The sequence below is a fragment of the Onychostoma macrolepis genome, chromosome 11, assembly GCF_012432095.1.
Source record: "Onychostoma macrolepis isolate SWU-2019 chromosome 11, ASM1243209v1, whole genome shotgun sequence".
NCBI lineage: Eukaryota > Metazoa > Chordata > Actinopteri > Cypriniformes > Cyprinidae > Onychostoma > Onychostoma macrolepis.
The window spans coordinates 23,726,178-23,750,020 of NC_081165.1; the positions used below are offsets into that span (position 1 = coordinate 23,726,178).

Consider the following 23,843-nt stretch of genomic DNA (forward strand, 5'->3'; position numbering starts at 1 on the left):
AGCACATACTGTGATGTCTTCAACGGCCCCATTGACTCTCTGCCTGGCGACCTTCACTTTGAGCTGGACAGCACTGTGGCCCCTGTGCAGTGCGCTCCCAGAAACGTACCAGTGGCCCTCAAAGCAGCCGTCAAAGCACAGTTGGACCAGTATGAAAGGGATGGGCACTTAGTCACAGTCACACAACCCACTGACTGGATAAGTAATCTGGTCATAGTAAAGAAGCCAGAGAAACTTAGGCTCTGTATTGACCCCAGACCCCTGAACCGAGCTCTCAAGCGGTCCCATTACCTTATGCCCACCTTAGATGATGTGCTGTACAAACTGCCAAAAGCTCGTATCTTCACGCTGGTGGATGCGCGGGATGCGTTTCTACAGTGCCGCCTGGATGAGGAAAGCAGCCTGATGACTACATTTTGGACGCCGCGGGGCAGGAAACGCTGGCTGAAACTCCCTTTCGGCGTGTCGGTTGCACCAGAGCTGTACCAGAGGAAGCAGCACGAGCTCCTGGTGGACTTGAAAGGAATTGAGCCTATAGCTGACGACATCTTAATTGCGGGCTGCGGCGATACAGAGGAGGAAGCCATTCGGGACCATGATGCAAACCTCACCGCACTGATGGACAGATGCAGGGAAGTAAAATTGAGGCTGAGTCTGAAGAAACTGCAATTTCGAGTTAAGGAAGTCCGCTTTCACGGCCACGTCCTCTCGGCCGAGGGCCTCAAAGCTGACCCTGACAAGGTCAGAGCAGTTCTGGACATGCCCAACCCCACAGACACTAAAGGTGTGCAGCGTTTTGTGGGGTTTGTGAACTACCTATCCAAGTTCATGCCGCGCTTATCAGAGGTCTGTGAACCACTGAGGAGACTGTTGGATAAAGATGTACAATGGCACTGGCTGCCAAAGCACGACACGGCTATGAAGGAGATCAAGACGCTGATTACAGCTGTACCTGTTTTGAGGTATTATGACATTAACAGGCCGGTCACCATACAGAGCGACTCCAGCCAGACAGGCCTGGGCTGCTGCTTGCTGCAGGAAGGACAGCCAGTTGCATTTGCATCCCGTGCATTGTCCCAAACAGAGCAAAATTATGCTCAAATAGAAAAAGAATGCCTGAGCATTGTGTTTGCCTGTCAGCGATTCCACTACTATCTGTATGGGAGAGGTGATGTTACAGCAGAGACAGATCACCGCCCGTTGGTGTCCATCTTCGTTAAGCCCCTCCTCAGCGCACCAAAGCGTCTCCAGAGCATGCTCCTTACGCTTCAGAATTACTGCCTCAAAGTGGTGTACAAGCCAGGCTCGGAAATGTACGTCAGTGACACGCTCAGCAGAGCTGCTACCCCACCACAGAGCACAGACACACAGTACAGGCGGGAAATGGTCTGCAGCCTGCAGCAGGAACAGTACGACATCGCAGCAATTCAGCAGACAGACTATCTGAATGTCACCAGCCAACGCCTCACACAAATCCGACAACACACAGAGAAGGATGAGTGCCTTCAGATGCTCAAGACTGTCGTGCTTGAAGGATGGCCAGACTGCAGAGAGGAGACGCCCATAGTTATTAGAGGGTACTGGGCCATCAGGGATGAAATCAGTGTGCAAGACGGTGTACTCTTCAGAAGCCAGCGTGTTATCATTCCTAAAACTTTGCGACCGGAAATGCTGAGACGGATCCACTATAGCCACATAGGGGGAGAGGCTTGCTACAGGCAAGCTCGTGACACTCTATTCTGGCCCAACATGCAGGGGGAAATCAAAGACTTTGTGCAACAATGCTCTGTGTGCAATGAGTACGCACATGAACAAAAGAAGGAGACCATGATGTCACACCCACTACCCACACGTCCCTGGCAGATAGTGAGCATGGACCTGTTCAACCATGCAGGAAAGGATTTCCTGCTCGTGGTGGACCATTACTCTGACTTCTGGGAGGTCGATTTGCTTCCTGACCTCTCAGCTGAAACTACGGTCCTGAGGTGCAAGGCTCAATTTGCACGCCATGGCATACCAGACCGGGTCATTTCTGACTGTGGATGTCAGTTTGCGTGTGGAGCTTTCAGGACATTTGCAAAAGAGTGGTCCTTTGAGCATATTACCTCATCGCCAAGACACCCAAAAGCCAATGGCAAAGCAGAGTCGGCAGTGAAGATTGTAAAAAGCCTTTGCAGAAGAGCCGCGTTTGCTGGCGAGGACCCATGGAAAGCTATTCTCCATTGGAGAAACACACCCACCGAAGGACTGCACTGCAGTCCTGCACAGCGGCTGATGTCGCGGAGACTGAGGACGCACCTCCCTGTGGCGGACCAGCTCCTGATGCCCCGGGTCATCAATGAGATACCGGACAAACTGTGTGAAACGCCAGATGGCGAAACTGAGCTATGACAGATCAGCCAAAGATTTACCTGAGCTGAACATCGGCCAGCCCATCAGGATGAAACCACTCCCTGGGGACAGGACTGGCCGGTGGAGAAAAGGGGTGTGCCTGCAGCAGGCGGGCCCCAGGTCCTATGTTATTAATGTGGAGGGGACAACATACCGTCGCAACAGGGTCGATCTTAGACCTGCGGAGAGAGTCCCCTCGTTGTCATCAGGGCATCTAGAACATTCCCCGGAGCATCCCGGGGATGCACATGCCACAGAGGAGGGCTCTGCAAGCGAGGACAGCAGTGAAGAGACAGGCACCAGTCATGGGGGGGGGTAACCCATTCATCACAAACCAGTTGCACGCCACACCGAGCGGAGCAGGGCCAGACATACTCCCGGAGTGGCAGGCTAATTAAGCCTCGGGATAGATTGAACCTGTAAGTGGGGCAAACTGAACAAGGAAAGTGAACACTGGAAAACAAGAACACTGCTAATAGCTGTCATATCGGTATTTGTGTTCCAACAGCTGTGTTAGGTAAATTAGGTTTTGTTCTGTTCATGGTAATAGCCTGTTAATAAGTTGGGGTGTTCTTTGCAGAGTTAACAGGTAGAGTTTAATGAAGTTCAGGTTTGTGAGCAATGCCATTTAATGTTTGGATATCTTACTACAGGAAGGGAGATGTTACAGGGTATCCTGTTGTACTGCTTAGGCAGCAGCTCCACCTTGTGGAAAACTTGGGTATGTTAACATGTAACAGGAAGTCAGCAGTTGTTGTGCTACCTGTGCATGTGAGTTCTGCAATAGATAAATACACAGATCTTAACCCGCTGTAGGTGTAGCGTCCTTATTCACCAACTTGCAACAGCGACCTCTGGTGGCAAGCGGACGGAAGTCCACGGATAGGATTCGTGACAGTGAGATTTGAGTTAATTCATTCAAGTTAATTGTATTTTAAGAAATATTGTTTAAGTGGACTCCTCCAATGGAATAATTTTACAACACTGATACAGTATAAGGTAGCACATTATTTTAAGGTGTCCTTGTTACATGTTACATGTATAGGCCTACTTACTATTATAATAACAATAAATTATGCATAATTATGCAACCCTAAGCCAAACTCTAATCTACCCCTAACCACATGGTAAGTACATACTTGATATTACTCAGTACTTAAATGTATAATTATACTGCAAAAATGACACTTTAAAATAAATTGTAACCCAGTATAAATATTAGTTTGGCCCAATTGATCTATGCTGAAAACCCTGTTAAATGAACTCCAGTGCACAAAATAATTTCTATTAACAACTTGTTTTTTTTTTTTGTTTTTTTTGCATTCTCTCTTGCAGTGTAATATAAAGTTGAATTCACACCTTACAAAATAAGGTATGATATGGATCTGAATCGAGATGGCACTCTTTTAACAATTAATCGTGCAGCTCTACCAGGAGAGTAACTATGTCCACCTCTTAAATGTGAAATCAGCTGTTGACTGCTGGGATGCTCTGACACATAAAACTCAGCATTCTGTGCATAATGTGCAGCCTCAGAGAAAACTAATTATTAAAGTGATTTTTCAAACATTGACTCATTAGCTAGTGAAAGATGGGAACACCAATGAAGACTTCATGATAAATCTCATTCACTTTTAAGCAATCCATATCAACACATATAGCGTAAAAGTTTACATGATAAATTATTATAATGCAACTACCTGATAAAAGATTACAAGTCTTTCAGCAGCATCGCATGCACTCATTTTTGGAGACTTCAGTCAACTCAGAAACTCAGTCAACCAAAAGTAAGTATTAGATGAACTTAAGAAAACACCAGTTCTTCATAGGCATCAGATAAGACAAAAGGTTGATATAAAACTCAATAGTATTTACCACACACTCTCTTAAAGGATAAGGAATCAACTAAATTGCATTTACATAGAATATTTCATTCAGCATTTTACATTAATGATATTTTTTTCAAATTATTATTATTATTACCAGGAAAAGAAGCACATTGAAATTACCCAGCTCACTTGGGTTTAACAGATAACATTCATACACACATACACATACAAAAAAGGATAACAATGCATAACTAGTCAAAACATCTACAGTCCAATGTTTCCATCTCCAAGTTATTTAAGATCACTTTAAAAACGTGTAGTGAAACCAGCTCCTTAAGATGTAATTTAATTTGCAAATTATTCCAGGCAAAGGGAGCAGCAAATTTAAATGATTTTTCCCCTGATTCAGTATGTACCACTGGAACAGAGAATAAGGAAAACTCCTGAGACCGAAGGCTATAGCTACGAACAGATTTTTTTACAGATGTAAGTATTAAGATATGAGGGAAGTAAACCCAGGATAGATTTATAAATAAAAACGTGCCAGTGTTTTAACCTACGGATGGACAAAGCAGACAATCCAACCTGGGCATACAACTCACAATGATGAGTGAGGGTCTTAAGATTTGTTATAAACCTCAGTGCACCATGATAAACAGTGTCTATAAAATGTAAACTCTGAGAAGATGCATGCGTACAGTATATATAATATCACCACAGTCCAGTACAGACATAAAAGTGGCAGCAACAAGCTTCGTTTTTGCCTCAAAGGAAATAAACAAATAAATCCTACATCATATTTATCAACTAAATTGCATTTACATAGAATATTTCATTCAGCATTTTACATTAATGACATTTTTTTAAAATAATCAAATAAATCCTTCATCTGAGAAACGGGAGGGTGACCAAATTCTTTTTTGGCCGTATGGTTTCTTATAGTTATAGTTATAGTTATAGTTATGTATGGTCGTGACTTGTCACATTATGTTTCATTCCTAGACTGTTAAAAAAGATTTCATTACATAATGTCAGAAGAATGTACACAAGCAAATTTGCCCACATCAGTCAGTTTGCATTTTTTTATTATGCAATTATGTACACATTAATACAAACATATGCATCTCACAACAGTAGTAAAAAAACAACAACAACAAAAAAAATCAAAAAGGGTATACAGAGAAAGAAAAGAAAAAATTAGATCTGTGCTAGGGAAAAACAAACAAACATTTAATTAACCAAATTAAACAGACATATGCTTCATAGGTCTTTTCAGCTTTTCTGTTTCTAATATTGTGCAAAGTAGTACCATAATTTCTCTAATAAAATGTTCACAATTTGTATTAATTTTAGCCCATTTCTTTACATGAAAATGATATTTTCCAACTAAAATAATTAGTTGTGTAAGAAAAGAAATTGTACTTTTAGAATCAATGGTATCTTGTACAAAAACAATTATGGCATCATATATTTCTATTTGTATTAATGTTCCAAACATCCTAGAAATGAAGTTAGAGACATCTACCCAAAATAATCTTGAGAAAGAAAAGATGAGTTACAGATTCTTTAACAGCACCACAAAAATCACAGGAGTTTTCCATATTCAGTTTGAACCGTTCAAATAATTATTTAACAGGGTAAATTCTGTGTAATATTTTAAAAGATAACCTACCTCTTTTACTTTATTACTTATGAAAAACTTGTTTGTTATTGGCCATACTTTCTTCCACTCAATGTTTTCATATTTAGATGAGCAAAAGACTGTTGAGCATGGCACATAATTCTTCTATAACACATTTCTAAAATATCTACTACTGCATTTATCTTTAACAATATTAATATCAACAATAAATATCACAAGTCAATGGCTGTTGGTCAGCATTAATGTAATGCGCAGAATTACGTAATAATGAAACAAATTTACTTGGAATTGCATCAGAAATAACAGCAGTCTTTAGGTTTCACAGGAATTTAAAAAATTTTAAGAAATTCTGAATATGACAAAAGCAAACCATGTTCATTATGCAACTGACTAACGGTAAATATTCCATTGTCATACCATGACTGATTAAAGATAGATTTTTATTTTTATTTTTTATACAAGATATCTCTATTATTCCACAGAAAATACCGATGTGGTGTGAAATTGTGCTTATAGACCAATTGCCAATCAGCAGGTCGGTCAGTTTGAATGAGTTGAGCGGTAACCCAACGTGTGACGTCACGCGTTACGATAGCCGTGCGCGCGCACGCACATGAATCGTCACACTCTACTGGCTAGAGATCCTTGAGAGGAGACAACTGGTGAGTGTGAATTAAACACACTTTTTTTTAAGAGTCTGTAGAACCAAATTACATCCTGAATGCTTTTAGAGTAAAACAGTGAATGGCGGCTAGCTGACTTTCAATCCTCATTAAATCCTCTTTTGTATTTATGCTAAATCACATGAGCGAACTGAAGCTAATGCTAACAGAATCAGCACTCCCTTTGTAAACCAATGGAAACTGTTAGCACGAGCTAACAGCTAGTTTGTGCTAGAATGTTCCATATCTGATAATAACGGTTTTGACTTGGTGAACACATTTACGGGTTAGCACTTATTCTCAGCAATGGTTACATATCTGAAAGTCGTTAATTTGTAAAAAGTCTATCATAAGCTGCTATTTCGCCTTTAAATCTTGTGTAACTTACTTAGTTGATAACTGTGGGCGTTTAGTGAAATTATTAACTTCAGAACAGTAAAAACTGGAGTGAATACATTGTTGCATACAAAATCTGCTCCAAATCCAAATCATTCTTACCAAACTGAGGTTTCTCTGATTTACAAACTTTTATCATACTGTGTTTTTCTATATTGTTGTCTTTGGTGGTAATAACACATATCCCTGTCTCGTAGGTTTCCTTCACATATTTATTTGGTGAGGTTTAAGCCTCAAGACAGAATGGCAGACACAAAGCGTCTCGCATTCTCCATCATCCAGTTTCTCCATGATCAGCTGTCTTCTGGGAGTCTGTCATCAGATGCTCAAGAAAGCTTAGAAGGTAAAACCTTAGTGCTAGAATCAGTGCTGGACACTGTTATGCTATTGGTTGGTAATTCCTTTTTTTATTTATTTTTTATTTACCCTTTTATCAAGTTGCCATCCAGTGCCTGGAGACGGCATTTGGCATCTCTGTAGAAGACCAGAGTTTAGCAGTCAGTCAGTCTCTGCCAGAGATATTTGCCTCTGCAGCCAAACAGGTAAAAGCTCTTCACTGGTGTCATCTAAACTTGGGGTTTTCAAACTCGGATCAAGGGATTGATAGGGGGTCCAGGTAAATGTTTAGAGAAAGTGTAAATAAATAAATAAAAAGTAGATTAACACACAAATAATAAAATTTTTGATTTAAATAAATTGTAAAAAGAATACAGTACTGTTAAAGAACAGTACTGTAATGAGCTGAAACTAAAAACTAAATTTTTCACAGTAATGGGTGCAAGAAACTATATAGGTGTCTATTAGGATGGGGTCCCTCACATGATGATGATCATATCTGGTGGTCCATGGAATTGAAATCCCCAGATATAAACCATGTCATTTTGGAATGTTTTTTCATAGCGTTCAACGGACTTCACTTAAGATATTGTTATATGTTGCAGACACCTCAAGTAAAGACCAATTCATCCAGTGATTCACCTTCAGAGGAGCAGTTAGCAGAAGCAGAGCATCTTAAAACAGATGGTAAGACCATCCATCACACCTTTACCATTTCAGGATTCTTCCTATGGTCTTCTCACTCAAAGTGTTGCATGTATGTACCTGCAGGCAACGATCAGATGAAGGTAGAGAACTTTAGTGCAGCTGTTGAGTTCTACTCTAAAGCCATTCAGCTTAATCCTCAAAATGCTGTCTACTTTTGCAACAGGTATATGCACAGTTTCATTAAATCCGAAAAAGAATAAAATAATGCTGTAGTGTTTGCATTATCCAAGAATGATTTAAAAAGTATTTTTATTTATTTTTTAATATTATTTCTTGGAGAATTGTTTTTATTATTTGAAAATTAATATAATTTTTCAAAATTATCTTTAGAGCTGCAGCCTACAGCAAACTGGGGAACTATGCTGGAGCTGTTCAAGACTGTGAACGAGCTATTGGAATCGATCCAAACTACAGTAAAGCATATGGACGGATGGGGTAACTGTAATGCTTTTATTTTTCTCCCTGAAATGTAGAGCACAGATAAATTATTGGAGGCCATTTGTTTACACTTTTTTTTTTTTTTTTTTTTTTTTGCACTTCAGGGTTCCTGAACATTTATCAAATTTAGAAAAGCAATAATCATGATGCAGTCTTATGTATTTCAAAAGGTTATGATTTAAGTAAGTGTGTGAAATTTAATTTAAAGCAGCACTTAATCCTCACTGAATATGTGCTGCAGCCTGTTTAATTAAGCAAAAGATTATGGGATACATGAGACATGTTCTGAGTGGACATACTGTATTAATTTTGATTTGTGTAGGTCTTACAGTTTTAAAAATCCTTAAATTTGTTTTTAAAAACCCTGCAGATACCCTCATAAAAAATTAAAAAAAAAAAAAAAATCAGGTATTAATGGATTTTGGTTTCACATTTACTTCTCTTATGTTTTTCTTAAAAACAAGGCTTGCTCTTGCCAGTTTGAACAAATACTCAGAGGCTGTGAGCTACTACAAGAAAGCGCTGGAGCTTGACCCTGACAATGACACTTACAAAGCCAACCTGCAAATAGCAGAACAGAAGATGAAGGAGGGACAGCCCAGCCCAGTGAGTTCACAGAACCACCCAGATAATAGGTTTCGTCTCTCTATGGAAACAGTGCTAAAGCCCATGTGTTTATCTTTGTTAGGCAGGGGGTTTGGGTGGAGTCGACCTAGCAGGTTTGCTGAGTAACCCTGGATTCATGAACATGGTCAGTAGAAATACATCTATATGTTCATCATTAATGCTTACTTATTCTCATCACTAACTCATTGTCACTCTCTTTAGGCATCTAATTTAATGAACAACCCCCAAGTGCAGCAACTGTGAGTAGGCAAAACTTAAGCACAGCATTTATTATACACGTAATATGCACATTATACATGAAGTGATGATGATTTCATATGATTTTGAAAACTCAAATGTTGTCATATGGTGTAAACATCACAAAATAGGGCTTGGGCCAGAAATTATAAACCAAAAATTAAAATAAGAAAAAAAGCTCCTGAAATTTAATATATGGAAAATGCCCTTGTATGAGTTTTGTTATAGCCTCTGCTTCATTTCTGCAGTGGAAAGATACTGATTTACTTTTGATTTGTAATGGCCATATAGTGACTTATTATTATTATTATTATTATTATTATTCTAATTAATTTGTTTTGATGTAATTTTAGAACTTGATATTTAATACTTAAATAATTTCATATTCAATAGACGGTTTCAACGGCAACATAAACAAACATTACTGCGCATGCGCGCTTTTGTGGCCCTAACTTAACTTCCGGTAGACATCCAAATACAATCAGTAACAACAGCTAAATCCCTCTAGAGTAGATTGTTTTGATAACAAGCAAAATATGTTTGCTGCGTAAATCAGACGGATTGAGATGCAGCGATAACTACTTGGACGGACTTATCAAAAATGCAAATGTATTCTCTGCCAGCAGGAGGCGCTTTAAAGCGGGAGAACTAGAGGTTCCCCCGGAAACGGCTGTTGGGCTGTACCTTACACAAAGCAGTGCTGAGCTCACAAACGCTGCTTTATCAGGCATATAACTTGCTAGATGAAATGAAAATGACATCGAACATTTTCTAAAGACAGATGTCCTTCAGAAATACAGTGATATAAAAACACCCGCGCCTCGTTTTGATTTTTAAACGTGCATTACGTGCTCATGTTTATTCAACGAAGCCATTTGGAAAATCGGTCCGTTTTGATATCGTGACGGGTCGCCACACATAAATAAATGTATGTGAAACACATCCCACAGCACAACAACCTGAGCCCAACTTCATTACTCATCACTTTAATAAATTAATAAATTGCCATTTATAAAGATTAGGGATGTAACAATATCAAAATCTCATGATACGATAATATCGCGATATGAAGTCCACAATATGATATATATATATATATATATATATATATATATAATAAAAGGTACTTTTGTGTACATTTTAAAGTTAAATTATTCTATCTAATGCACTTTGAGAGATTAAATTTAAGAACTTCAACCAATGTTCTTTGAAAACTTAAGTCAGAAAAAAGTTAGTGAATTGAATTGTACCTGAACTTTAAAGGGGACTCGACCCTCTTTATTTGTGATATACTGTCTCAGTCTAAATTACATTCACACTGGTGTTTAGAAGCTAAACAAATTAGAAAATAATAACAATAACAACATCACTGACAGTAATAGCCATATATTGTAAAACAATTGCAGTTTAAAATAAATGAAAATGAATATGTCATAGATATGCTTTTTTTTTGCTTTACACTACAGTATGGAAATTACAATACTTATTTCCTAATTTCTACACTTGAAAGAGATATTTTGAATTTGAACTGCATTTAAACCACTAGCTGTCAGCAATTCATAGCTTTTATGTTGACGGAAATGGCAGTAGAGCTTTTATCATGAAGGAAAACTCCAGCTTCAGTGAAAACAGGCTTACAAAAAACACGTCTCAATTGTGCGTTTTAGTTGGGCCATGCGACTTTGTGGGTCACACCACATTACATCAGTTTAAAGGGCAAAGATTTTCAGGTGTTAATAAAGAATGAAACTGATATTTTTTAAGAATTAATCATAAAAGTATATTAAATATTTAATAAGGTTTTCTTTTCAAGAATTACTTTTTTTTTTTTTTTTTTTTTAGTGAAGCACCAAAATGACAATTCTGGGCCAAAACGGAAACTGAACATTCAGGATGCACTTGGCTGAGAACTGAAACTAAAAATCAATTGTATTTAAAAATCAATTAATTAATCATATGTATTTAATAATCAATACTTAAATTAAAAACTGAGTTCTACAAACATTTAAATTGCACAGGATTTATGTCAAGAAACGACAATGGCCCTCCTAAACTATTTCGGACTAATATTTTTGGTTGCTGGAATTTTCGATGCATCGCTATTTTGGCTCAGTTGTACCAACTTGATGTAGAACTTTGTGTTCTCAGCAGAAATGTGTATCAGCTGTTTCTGTGCCCGTGTAGGATGTCAGGTATGATGTCTGGGGCTTACGGTCCAATGGGGGGAACCACCTCACCAGGACCAGGAGCCGGAGCCGGAGTTGGACCAGGAGCCGGAGTCGGAGCCGGAGTTGGACCAGGAGCCGGAGTCGGAGCCGGAGTTGGACCAGGAGCCGGAGTCGGAGCCGGAGTTGGACCAGGAGCTGGAGTTGGAGCCGGAGTTGGACCAGGACTAGGAGCCGGAGTTGGACTAGGAGCCGGAGTTGGACCAGGACTAGGAGCCGGAGTTGGACTAGGAGCCGGAGTTGGACCAGGAGCCGGTGCAGGTGGTGGTGCCAATGATCTCTCCAGCCTCATACAGGCGTAAGTTTTAACATCACTATCCTGTGGTTTTATTCTATTTCCTAACAGGAAATTCCAGGTTATATTCAGTGGGGCTGAACTAGTGTTTTTCTGTCACAGTGGTCAGCAGTTTGCACAGCAAATGCAGCAGCAGAACCCTGAGCTTATCGAGCAGCTGAGGAGTCAAATGCGCAGTCGACCTCCCAGTAGTGCTGGCAACGACGAACACTGACACTCCCTATGGTACCACAAATCACTCTAATTCAAGTATTCTTGTGAAAAGACTGGAACATAGCTTTAATAGGTTTTAGACTTTAAGGCAAGGCACTACAGGCAAAAACAATTGTTTTCATGCACTGGTCAATTTTGGGATTTTGGGTTATTGGCTTTGAATAAAGTGTTGTTTCAAACTAGTGCAAGGAAAACATCCAAAATGCACTTTTAAATGTTTATTTTATAGCGTATTATCTGTTTGCGTCTGTAGATATAAATTACGATGCATATCTTTATCGGGTGTCTCTTTCCACAAAGTGCAAATAGCCCGCCTTGTTGGCAGAGGCTATTTACACTAACTCCGCCCACTAACGTGTGATTGGACTAGTCAACACTACAAAATATAGCTGTCAAATATCAGCTCCAGTGGCTTAGATGGTAAAATGCGTATCGCAGCCTTTTTGATGCGATAAACCTGGGTTCGAACCTGCCTTTTGCCGAACTTTTTTTCCTCCATTTCATATCTCATTGGAAAGGTATTTATTTAAAAAAAAAATTAAGAAATAATCAAAAAGTTGAAAATAAAGTATTGTAATGTGTAGGTGTAGGGAGGACTTTATTGTCCCAATAAGGTGGCAATTATTTAATAATTAAAATTATAATTTACGCTTAATAGGTTTTTACGGCATACTGTTTTATAGTATAGTATACTACAATACTGAGGTGCAGATAGCTGCCACTATTTGCAATAAGTAGTATAAATAGCCAAAAATCCTGTTATTTTAACTAGTGTTGTCAAAAGACCCGGTATTTCGGGACCAAGTCGGTACTAAAAAAATGAAAACGTCACGGTACCAGATTTTTTTAAGTACCGGTGGTACCGAGTACCCGGTCAAACCGGTTCTTGACGCATACGGACCTATGAATGTCGGAATCCAGTTATAAAAATGGAATTTACAGTTTAGCACGGAGTATGTCAAAGTTTGGATGAATTAATCAAAAGTAGGTCATTATACTTAAATCAAATCGCTACATGGATTACTATCTGTAAATATTAAGTCGCAAAAGTCGATTCCGATATGAATGCTGCATGTTCTGCGAGTCTCTGTGTGAATGAATGAATGGCAGAGACGCGGGGGTTTTTGGGGTTTTTAACTACACACACTGAAGCGTGTTTGACGCTCATGGTGATTTCAGCATCTGCCGTCTCAATGAGGACAAAAATACATAAACAACATCTCCAGAACTGCTCTGAGAGTCACTTCACAAGCATTTTACCGTTTCATATGAGTAAAACCAGCGTCATATCATAGCTACACAGAAATTTAAAGGTATTCACGGCAACCCGTCAAAATAAAAGTTTATCTTAAAGACATTATGCCAGAAATATATTACTATTATTTAGTAGAATGTATGTGATACTATTACTACTGTTGAAAAAAATTTATATTTATTTTTAAAGAAATAATCACACAATATTTCTTCCATATTTTAATTTTAATAGTAAATCCCCTTTATTTACCAAAAATTTAATTTGGGTGAAACTTTACAGTTTTTCATACTTTTATCACTTGCGGAAAAACTTCAAACACAATTTAAATAAGTATAAAGAATGGCATTGATTTTTGTACATTTTATTTTTGTTTGACTTTATTATTAAAAATAGTGTTTTTTTTAATTAGCATGTGGTACCGAAATTGGTACCGAGAACTGAAATCGGTACTGAATACTGAAATTTTGGTACCGTGACGACACTAATTTTCACCATGTAAATAGAATCTATCTTAATCTGCACTGTGTAAATAGCATATCAATAAAAATACTATTTTCCCTTAGTGTAAACAGAATCCATAATTGCACTTAGTGTAAATAGCATCTATCGCTAAGAAAATATACTATTTTCACTTAAGCTGTGTCCCAAATGACACACTACACACAACCATGTAGTGTATGAATTATATAAGGTTATTTTGTCATTAATAATCGAAGTCTGATAGCCCCACCCCCTTCGCGACGTAATTAAAGCTGCGACAGTTGAGTGCATGAAGTGTTCAACATTCCACACTTCTTTTTTTCAGTTATTTAAGTGCACCACCCGGGTATTTAAAGTGCACTTTTTCTTTTTGGAATTTTCAGTGTGAACGCACTATTCGCACTATTTATACTACAAAATGTCATAAATAGTGCATAAGTACGCGATTTGGGACGCAGCTTTAGTGTAAAAAGGCTCTATCGCTATTTACACTTAGTGCAAATAGCCGCTGCCTATCTTTATAGGCTGTTTTCTCAATATTATTATTTATTTTTTTTATTTTTTTTAATCATCTCTTCAGTAGTGCTAACATTAACCAAACTTTAGAATAGTTTTTTTAGAATTTAAGAATAGTTTTAATCTTATCTATATTCTGAAGGTGTTTACCGAGTGGTTTGTTCATGTATCATTTGCTTTACTCCAATATTTTATTCCTCAAATTTTAACAGACTGTTGACAGTATATTCTAAATTATGTATTGATAAAATCCTCTCTTTAAAATCTTTTAATAGGTCAACTGAAGGATACATTTTCAGATTTATGTTCTGGAAATGTATGTGAATTTGTGCATATTAGACAATGCCTTGGTTGCATATTTAAACTTAACATTTTAGAAAACCTGAGGAAAAAAAAAAAAAACTGCTTGGCAAGAATGTTAATCTATTAGTTAATTTTTTCGAATTTTATTCACCTGGTGTGTCTTGCCTTAAGATGTTCTATAGGTATTTTTTTAATGTTGTTTGTGGTTGAGCTTTACAGATGTTCAGAAAACAGCTTATTTTAAACAGAATATCTGTTTAGAACTTAACATTACTTCTCTCATTTTGTGCAGACTTTCATTCTCGACCTGGTGGACCTATGGAAGATGGGCTACTTTTTTATTTTTTAAGGTATACCTTGTTCCTCCAACTCTTGGGACGAGACTGAGTTTATTCATCTATAAAAACTGCATGAGTTCCCACTGCCCCACATTGCCCTGCCGGTTGGAAGAGGTCATCAGTGCACATGTACACATCATAATTGGGCACTGGACTCCAGCAAATGTTTGGTCTAATGAAATATCACACTGGGTTAACACTATATTCCCAAGTAATAATCCATGTTACTGGACTGTGATTAATGAAGCGCTGCTACATGGACATAATGCAGATTTGCTGTAACACCTCAGTGATTCACTTGTCCAATGACAAGCCTCTGTCTGAACTGAAAGGGGTTGACAAGGAACATGTGCAAACTCAACATTGACAATTAAATGTCAGATTTCAAATAGGACTTGTTTTTGCAGCTGAAGTTTCATGTTTCACAACCACTTATTGCTTGCAACCAAGTGAGATTTGTCAGAAAGTATCATTACTTATGGTTCTGAATTTTTGGATTAAAGGAAATGGATGTTTTTTTGTCCATTTTGGACAACTGATATGTGTGTGATGGTATATTAAAAGGAACTTGTCATTCGTAACATCACTGTGTCTCAAAACCTAGCAAGTTGCCTATATAGATAACATTTTGTGGAATCGTAGGAAAGTTTGAAACATTGATTGAAGCTTGCTTTTTTGCCACTTTTAGAGGCAGCAAACTATATGCAATTCATATCCGAATGTAAAGTTTGACGTTCCAAAGTCCAAACTTAAGTATGTTGCCTAGCAACGCAAACTAGGTAGGCAGCCTACTTGATATTGAGACGCAGCAACTGAACAGGCATTGCAGCTTTCAGCAGCAGGAAGTATTGGCACAAACACGGGTAAAATGCTTCATTTCATGCACAAGTATATTAATTATTATCTGCTTACGCTTCACTGTTTAATGAAGAATCATAAAATGCATATTTTTTTTACTAGTAAAATTGTATAAACGCCTTTTATGTGCGTGCAGAGTTTGTTAGCTTAGCATTTACGTTAACTGCAGCCAACGACTCCCGTTTGAATAGAAATTTGTGAAACAATAGGTTTGCACGTCTTAATATAAACTGTTTTTTGGTTTTAACGTTTTTCTTCTTCTTTTCATACACGTACAATATAAAGGCGTATTTCTACTTTGACAGCTAGCAGCTCACTAGTGTTAGCATGCTAATCTCTACACCGACCTAGTCAGTCACCTTACAAATATTATAACGCCTCAGAAATTGGTTGTCAGATGTGAATTAATTTACCCTGCTTGTCTGACAAAAGTTGTCGCACTGAAGCTGATTTGAAGTTGCTTAAATCATGATGTTTCTAATATATTAATTACGATAATTAGGAAACACCGTGTATTGACGTTTCTAAAACATTTTCCAGGGATGCTGTCCATGACCTGACCAGTCGGCCTGAAGACGTGTCTTTGGATTCAGTGTTTGTTTGTTTTTTAAGATACAAATGCTTTGTTGAAGTGGGATCACAGCCCATCTCCTAAGTATGGAGATAGCTGTAGCCAAAATCCTGTGCCTGCTGGGGGTGTTTGCCCTGATGTTAGGGGGCATCCTTATTCCTGTGCGGATGATGCATACGGAGTATGATAAAATCGCAAGGTACAGAAGAGTGGTTGCTTTAAGCAACTGTTTCGGAGGAGGTGTATTCCTGGCCACCTGCTTCAATGCCCTTTTACCAGCAGTTAGAGCAAAGGTATGTCATCAAGCGTGGTTTTGGTCTTTAAAGATACAAAGCCATCTTTCAGAAACATAAAGTCAAGACACAAAGTCAACATTTATGTTTTAAAAAGTATAGTTTCAAATGAAAATAGTATTTTTCTCTCTACTTCTGAATTTGAACTTGATTCACGACTATTAAAAAGTATGTTTTATATATAATTAGAATTTGGGTGGTATGAATGAAATTTGGATGTAGCACATCCGCCATGCTTGTTTACACATCTTGGAGACTTAGGTTAACTTGATAAAGGTTTACTTGATTTTCCATATATTATTTTTTTTAAATATCATGTGAAAATGTGAGTATCGCTCGGCCATCATTGTATTGAATTGTATTAAGTTTTGGCCCACAATAAAAACTACAGTGCTTTAATTGTAAAACTGAGCAGTTAAAAACCATCTTACAAATACATAATATATAATAATACATATTATAGCGAGATGTTGATATTTATCTGCATTTAATGTAAGTAGTCTGCTGTTACAAAGATCTCATTGTTTTACATTAACTGTTTACAAACAGTTTCACAAACTCAGAATTTCATACTCCTGGCTATAAAAATATCAGTAGCTGTCAAATCACTTTTTTTTTTTTTTTCTCAGTTTGAATTATATTGAGGTATTTTTTCCTACTTGAGTATGAGATTCATATTTTCCCTATATTATACTATATGAGCCACAAAAGCCTGATGTATTTGATACTCAACAAGAAACACTTTTTTTTTTATTTTTTTTATAAAAAATAGATGTTTTTAACTATTATTTTTAATAATAGTCCTGTAGGCTTTACAGGCTTAAGCAATGTATTTATCTGTTAAGTTATTTATCTGCAAAGTCAGTTACACAACCAGTTTTACCATCAGGAAGTTCACTGGGCTTTAAGGAATCTAATTACAGTTTACAGTTACAGACTCTGACTTCCTACCTTTTTGCTTTCAGGTTGATGACGTTCTGGAAACGTTAAAAACCGCCAATCATTACCCTCTGGCAGAGACGATGATGATGATTGGGTTTTTCCTCACAGTATTTGTGGAACAGGCCGTGCTCACTTTCCGCAAGGAGAAGCCCTCGTTTATCGACCTGGAAACGTTTAATGCTGGTGGCTCGGCAGCAGGGAGTGACTCGGAGAATGATGCTCCATTCATCGCTCCCACCCGAGGTTCCAGAGACCACCAGTACCATTCCCATCACCACGGACACTTCCACCCTTCAGAGCTGACGCACGCTGGGCCATTGAGATTAGCTAGCCTGGTGCTAGCGCTGTCCGCTCACTCTGTCTTTGAGGGCCTTGCGTTGGGCCTTCAGGAAAAGGGGGCTGAACTCGGAACTCTCTTCATTGGAGTGGCCATCCACGAGACACTGGCAGCCGTGGCTCTGGGGGTTAATATAGCCAAGGCGGGCATCTCTTTACGGGATGCCAGTAAACTGGCCGTTACAGTGAGCCTAATGATTCCTCTGGGCATCGGGATTGGAATGGGTATTCAGACGGTCCAGCACCTGGCAGAAAGTATTTTATCTGTAGTGCTCCAGGGCCTGGCAGCCGGCACGTTCCTCTTCATCACTTTCTTTGAGATCCTCTCACGAGAGCTGGAAGATAAACATGACAGGCTACTGAAGGTGCTGTTTCTTGCACTGGGCTACAGTGTACTAGCAGGGCTCGTCTTCGTCAAATGGTAAAAGGGGTTCAAAATGTAACATTTTATAAAACTGCATACTGTTCTTCTAGAGCACCATCTGTCAAACATTATAACCAACGGTTTCTGTAAATCTACTGTATAACTTTTGATATTTTATAGAGCAAGTGTTTTCAAACTTTTTGATGCCAATTACCACAAAATATGATGATTTTATGTTATTTATATTATATTTATAAAAACAGCTGTAATGGCCTATATATATATATATATATATATATATATATATATATATATACAGTGCCTTGAAAAAGGTTTTTGCCCCTTCCTGTTTTTTTTTTGTTTGTTTGTTTTTTGCATATTTGCGAATTTAAAAGATTTAATATTACACAAAGATAATGCAAGTAAATACAAAATGCAGTTTTTAAATGATGATTTCATTTATTAAGGGAAAAAAGCTGTCCAAATCTGCATGACAACCCTAAAAAAATGTTTTTTATTTTTGCAAATTTTATGCGACCCACTTGTAGGACCCTGGACCCCATTTGGAAAAAAGCCTCTATTAATGTTATAATTTTGACTTCTACCCTTTTATGTCTGACTCAAATCTTCTGATGAATTTCAGGCTAAGAGACAGTTTGTAGCCAATAGTTCCACCCCTTTTTTTTTACTCATCCTTTATGTAAATATCATACATAGTCAATATTTACCAATATTACAATGACTGTTTTGAAGGATTTGCTTGTAGATACTATTAGCTGAATGCACATGTAGGATGTGAATGTTAAATGTTTTAGTGAGAACTTTGCGTTGAAGTTCCAGTTTTAGATTCGCATGTAGTTGAGTGCTCAGAATTCAGTCAAACTACTTGACACAAGTTTCACTGGGGGAAATACTCCTGATGTAGACAGAGACTCAGTTTTTGCTGTGAGCTGACAGACAGATTTTTGTTTAGAATCAGAACAGGACGTTTTTTAGGTGAATGTATTTGAGCAAGCTGGGTCTGGTGGTTCACTATTTGATCTGATGTTATATTATAGTTATATGCTTAATTCAGATTGTTCATTGTTACTTTTAAAGCTATATTTGATCTATTTTATCATGTTCTCAGTTTGAGTGTCATGAATATTTTGCCTCATAAATAAGTAAATAAAGAGAAATGCTGAATTTATAAATCCACTTACAAGCTTATGAGGCGTTATGAAAATGGCGTATATTGATATTGCCCAGAGTGAGCCTCAGGAAATTAAAACTTAACCGTGTATTGCTTCTTTGTTTTCTTTGTTTTGTATTCCTGTATTTTTTGTGTCTCTTACAGCTTTAAGAACCTTTATGGTTATATTGTTTTAAGCCTATCAGGGAGATTCTTAGTCTTTTCATTGTTTAAGTATTTCTGGGCAGTTTCAACAAATCAAGCAACATATGAAGAAAGAAGCTTTAGTCTTAAAGGATCTAAAGACTCTTTATAGCAACCTGTGTATGCTGCTTTAAGAGTGCAACCATACATTTATGGTTTTAATTTTTTTCTTTTCATTAATTTTTAATAATTTATCATTTGATTATTTTATTATTCCATTGAATTATTTATAATAATCATATACTCTTAATTCATTGATCAGTCATTTTATATGATTATATTTTGTATTATTTCTCTTTACTGTTTAATTTATTGTGTCGTGTTTTCTTTGCAAACAGGTTACAGATAAGAAAAGGTCTTCATTTAAGGTTTTTAATGTCATTGGACATTGTTGCAAGCAGTAAATTTCCATTGATATTGCTTGTGGTAATAACATTGGTTGGACTGAGCATTGAAACGAATGCAACTGAGATTATTCCGTATAATTTTACCATCACCACTTCTTTTTTCTGCTTCCCCTGGCTTCCTGTGCCTGTTGAGAAAAGACTGTTAATACAGCTTTGGGTAGTGAAACACTGATTTTGGGCACTGGACAAAACCTACTATTAACAGGTTTTGGGTACCAGATATTTTCAGGCAGGAACTGGCATCTGGGATTGGATCCAATATTCCTGATGTGGAGACTCGATCTAAGATTTTTCGGCGGGATGTCGGCACTATCTGTCAATCTGTAGCCATTTCCTGCCTGTGCTCTTTTCCTTGTGTCAATAAGATTTAGTATTTCAGTGTTGCAAAACACTCCTTTTTTAAATGCATACAGGATTTAATGTAATTATTGATCAGCTTTAATTTTTGGTTTAATAAAGTGATTTTCCTGGTTATGTGATTTTGGATTCTCTTATTTACTGTATGAATTGTTATAACCTAGTTGGAAGAGTTCCAGATCACCATGTAATCAGTCTGCTCCTTTAACCTGGCGTGTGCCACAATCTGACACACACAAGTCCTGGCTCATCAGACCCATTAACACTGACTGATTACACGCCATTGTCACGTGAAACTGCCTTTTGTCATGACAGGATTATGGCTGGATTGCGTTACTGTTATATCCAAGGTTTCATTAACTAGCACACTGTGTCTAGAAAACCTGACCTTGTTTACAACAGCTCAATGCAAGATTTACACATGGCAAAGACAGCTGACCAAAGCTTGGCTTACTGAATAATCAGGTTGCTTCATATGGTGCTTCATATAACATTATCTAGAGAAACAAGTGTTAATGATAAATCCCCTGTGATGTTTGTACTGGCTACTGTATACAGGCCACCAGGGCACCATACAGACTTTATTAAAGAATTTGCTGATTTTCTATCAGAGTTAGTGCTGGCTGCAGATAAAGTCTTAATCGTTGGTGATTTTAATATCCACATTGATAATGAAAAAGATGCATTAGGATCAGCATTCATAGACATTCTGAACTCTATTAGGGTTAGACAGCATGTCTCAGGACCTACTCATTGTCTAAATCATTCTCTAGATTGATCATGATCAACAGAAACTATGGACTCTCTCTTCTCTAGCACTTTAGATACGGTTGCTCCTTTATGCTTAAGGAAGATTAAGGATAAGAGTCCAACACCGTGGTATAATGAGCACACTCGCGCCCTGAAGAGAGCAGCCCGGAAAATGGAGCGCAGCTGGAGGAAAACTAAACTAGAGGTATTTTGTATTGCTTGGCGGGAAAGTACCCTATCCTACAGAAAAGCATTAAAAACTGTTAGATCTGATTACTTTACATCTCTTTTAGAAGAAAACAAACATAAACCCAGGTATTTATTCAATACAGTGGCTAAATTAACAAAAAAATAAGTATCAGCAGGTGTTGACATTTCCCAACAGCACAGCAGTAATAACTTTATGAACTATTTTACTTCCAAGATCGATACTATCAGAGATAAAATTGTAACCATGCAGCCGTCAGCTACAGTAACGCATCAGATAGTGCACTATAGATGCCTTGAAGAACAATTCAACTCATTCTCTACTATAGGAGAGGAAGAATTGCATAAACTTGTTAAATCATCTAACACGTGTATGTTAGACCCTATTCCATCTAAACTACTAAAAGAGGTGCTTCCAGAAGTCATAGATCCTCTTTTGGCTATTATTAATTCGTCATTGTCATTAGGATATGTTCCCAAACCTTCAAATTGGCTGTTATTAATAAACAAACTCCAGATTGTCCAAAATGCAGCAGCTAGAGTTCTTACTAGAACCAGGAAGTACGACCACATTAGCCCGGTTTTGTCAACACTGCACTGGCTCCGTATTAAACATTGTATAGATTTAAAAATCTTGTTAATTACTTATAAAGCCCTGAATGGTTTAGCTCCTCAGTACTTGAGCAAGCTCTTATCACATTATAGTTCTCCACGTCCACTACGTTCTCAAAACTCCTGGCCATTTGATAATACCTACAATATCAAAATCAACTGCAGGCGGCAGAACCTTTCTCTATTTAGTGCCAAAACTCTGGAACAATCTACCTAGCACTGTTCGGGAGGCAGACACACTCTATCAGTTTAAATTGAGATTAAAGACCCATCTATTTAACCTGGTTTACACATAATACAGTAATACCCTTCTAATATTCAAATCCATTAAAGGATTGTTAGGCTGCATTAATTAGGTCAACCAGAACTGGGAACACTTCCCATAACACCCAATGTACTTGTTACATCGTAAGAAGAATGGCATCTACGCTAATATTAGTCTGTTTTTTATTCCGAGATCATCCAGATCAGATGGTGGATCAGCAACTAGAGATGACCTCTACAGCCCTGAACGTCAGCGGAGATCAGGACACCTAGATGAGCCCCAGAGACAGATCCCCAGTGAGGACCTCGTCACCTAGACAGCCATTGGGACAAGACCATGGGAACCAAATGAGTCCTTTACACAATCTGACTTTGCTGCAGTTGGAATCGAACCACGGGTTTCGTCTGGTCAGAGGAGAACTGGCCCCCCGACTGAGCCTGGTTTCTCCCAAGGTTTTTTTCTCCATTCTGTCACCGATGGAGTTTTGGTTCCTTGCCGCTGTTGCCTCTGGCTTGCTTAGTTGGGGACACTTAATTTCCAGCGATATCGTCGACTTGATTGCACAGATACTATAAACTGAACTGAGCTGGACGATGACATCATTGAATGCCTTTAACTGAAAACTGAGTGTTTAATCTTGTCATTTTACATTATTTTGTCCTATTTTGATATTGGAAAGTTGCTTTGACACAATCTGTATTGTTAAAAGCGCTATATAAATAAAGGTGACTTGACTTGACCTGATATGGATATTTCATTTTCATTTAAAGCTGCAGTTCGTAAGTTTTGCCTCTTTGTCCCCATCTCTGTTTGAAAACCTGCAATTGCAGCTGTGTGCAGAATATTTTCCTTGCGTGGGTTGTGCTCTGGCATGGCTCCAGCACGGATAAATCTAATGTTTTGAGGAGTATGTGTGGCAGTCAGTCACCGCACCAGGCTATCTGTAATCAGAAGCACATTTATAACTGGAATATAATTGAATTTCATTCACATTTCATAAACACATAATCCTTTCTGGATTATCTCGAATTTCCTGCAAAAACCTATCCATACCACTCAAATTAGAAAACATCATTATAAGCTAACCGTTGTGAATCGGGCTAAAGTAAGGTGATAGTTTTGAACACTGGCTGGTTATACTTGCTCAAATATTGATATCAGATCATTTTTAACCAAACAAAGTTACAGACTGCAGCTTTAAATAACAAAATCAGGGGAACAGAATTGCAAGATGTAGGCTAAATTGATAATTATGAGAAAAAAGTAAAAATTGCATGATATAAACTCAAAATTCTGAGGGAAAAAAAGTCAGGATTATGAAATGAACTCAGAATTGTGAGAAAAAATTCTGTTTACATCTGGCAATTCTGATTTTTTTTTTTTTTTTTTTTAGAACTGCAAGTTCATATCTTGCAATTCCGTTTATATCCCGTGATTCTTACTTTTTTTCAGGATTGTTAAAAATCTTGTCCGAAAAGTGAGATACAATATGTAATTTAATTGCTACAGTATACGTTTTATTATACTGTTCAGTGGCAGAAGTGGGCATACTGAACAAATCACTGAAAGAATTTGAATAAATCGTTTTAGTGAACGGATTCAAAGATTCGAGTCC

At 37.7% G+C, this 23,843-nt stretch overlaps 2 protein-coding genes across 2 annotated transcripts; both read left to right on the plus strand.

The window, feature by feature from the left end:
• The first annotated feature begins 6,392 nt into the window (after positions 1-6,392).
• On the plus strand, positions 6,393-15,285 carry sgta (small glutamine rich tetratricopeptide repeat co-chaperone alpha). The gene is made up of 12 exons (XM_058790601.1): positions 6,393-6,524; positions 7,118-7,263; positions 7,359-7,462; positions 7,862-7,943; positions 8,028-8,127; positions 8,295-8,399; positions 8,867-9,008; positions 9,091-9,153; positions 9,231-9,268; positions 11,451-11,789; positions 11,889-12,011; positions 14,846-15,285. The coding sequence occupies exons 2-11, from the start codon at positions 7,164-7,166 to the stop codon at positions 11,998-12,000; spliced, it is 1,185 nt and encodes a 394-aa protein (XP_058646584.1). The 5' UTR covers positions 6,393-6,524; positions 7,118-7,163; the 3' UTR covers positions 12,001-12,011; positions 14,846-15,285.
• A 379-nt stretch (positions 15,286-15,664) lies between these two features.
• LOC131548969 (zinc transporter ZIP3-like) lies at positions 15,665-20,511 on the plus strand. The gene is made up of 3 exons (XM_058790614.1): positions 15,665-15,754; positions 16,290-16,613; positions 17,579-20,511. The coding sequence occupies exons 2-3, from the start codon at positions 16,407-16,409 to the stop codon at positions 18,314-18,316; spliced, it is 945 nt and encodes a 314-aa protein (XP_058646597.1). The 5' UTR covers positions 15,665-15,754; positions 16,290-16,406; the 3' UTR covers positions 18,317-20,511.
• Positions 20,512-23,843: the final 3,332 nt, after the last annotated feature.

Excerpts from the sequence above, each read along its gene's own strand:
- sgta (XM_058790601.1), top strand. The coding sequence starts at position 7,164 with ATGGCAGACACAAAGCGTCTCGCATTCTCCATCATCCAGTTTCTCCAT. Across the intron at positions 7,944-8,027 it reads AGAGCATCTTAAAACAGATG|GCAACGATCAGATGAAGGTA; the intron begins GTAAGACCATCC and ends ATGTACCTGCAG. Across the intron at positions 9,269-11,450 it reads AACCCCCAAGTGCAGCAACT|GATGTCAGGTATGATGTCTG; the intron begins GTGAGTAGGCAA and ends GTGCCCGTGTAG.
- LOC131548969 (XM_058790614.1), top strand. The coding sequence starts at position 16,407 with ATGGAGATAGCTGTAGCCAAAATCCTGTGCCTGCTGGGGGTGTTTGCC. Across the intron at positions 16,614-17,578 it reads TACCAGCAGTTAGAGCAAAG|GTTGATGACGTTCTGGAAAC; the intron begins GTATGTCATCAA and ends TTTTGCTTTCAG.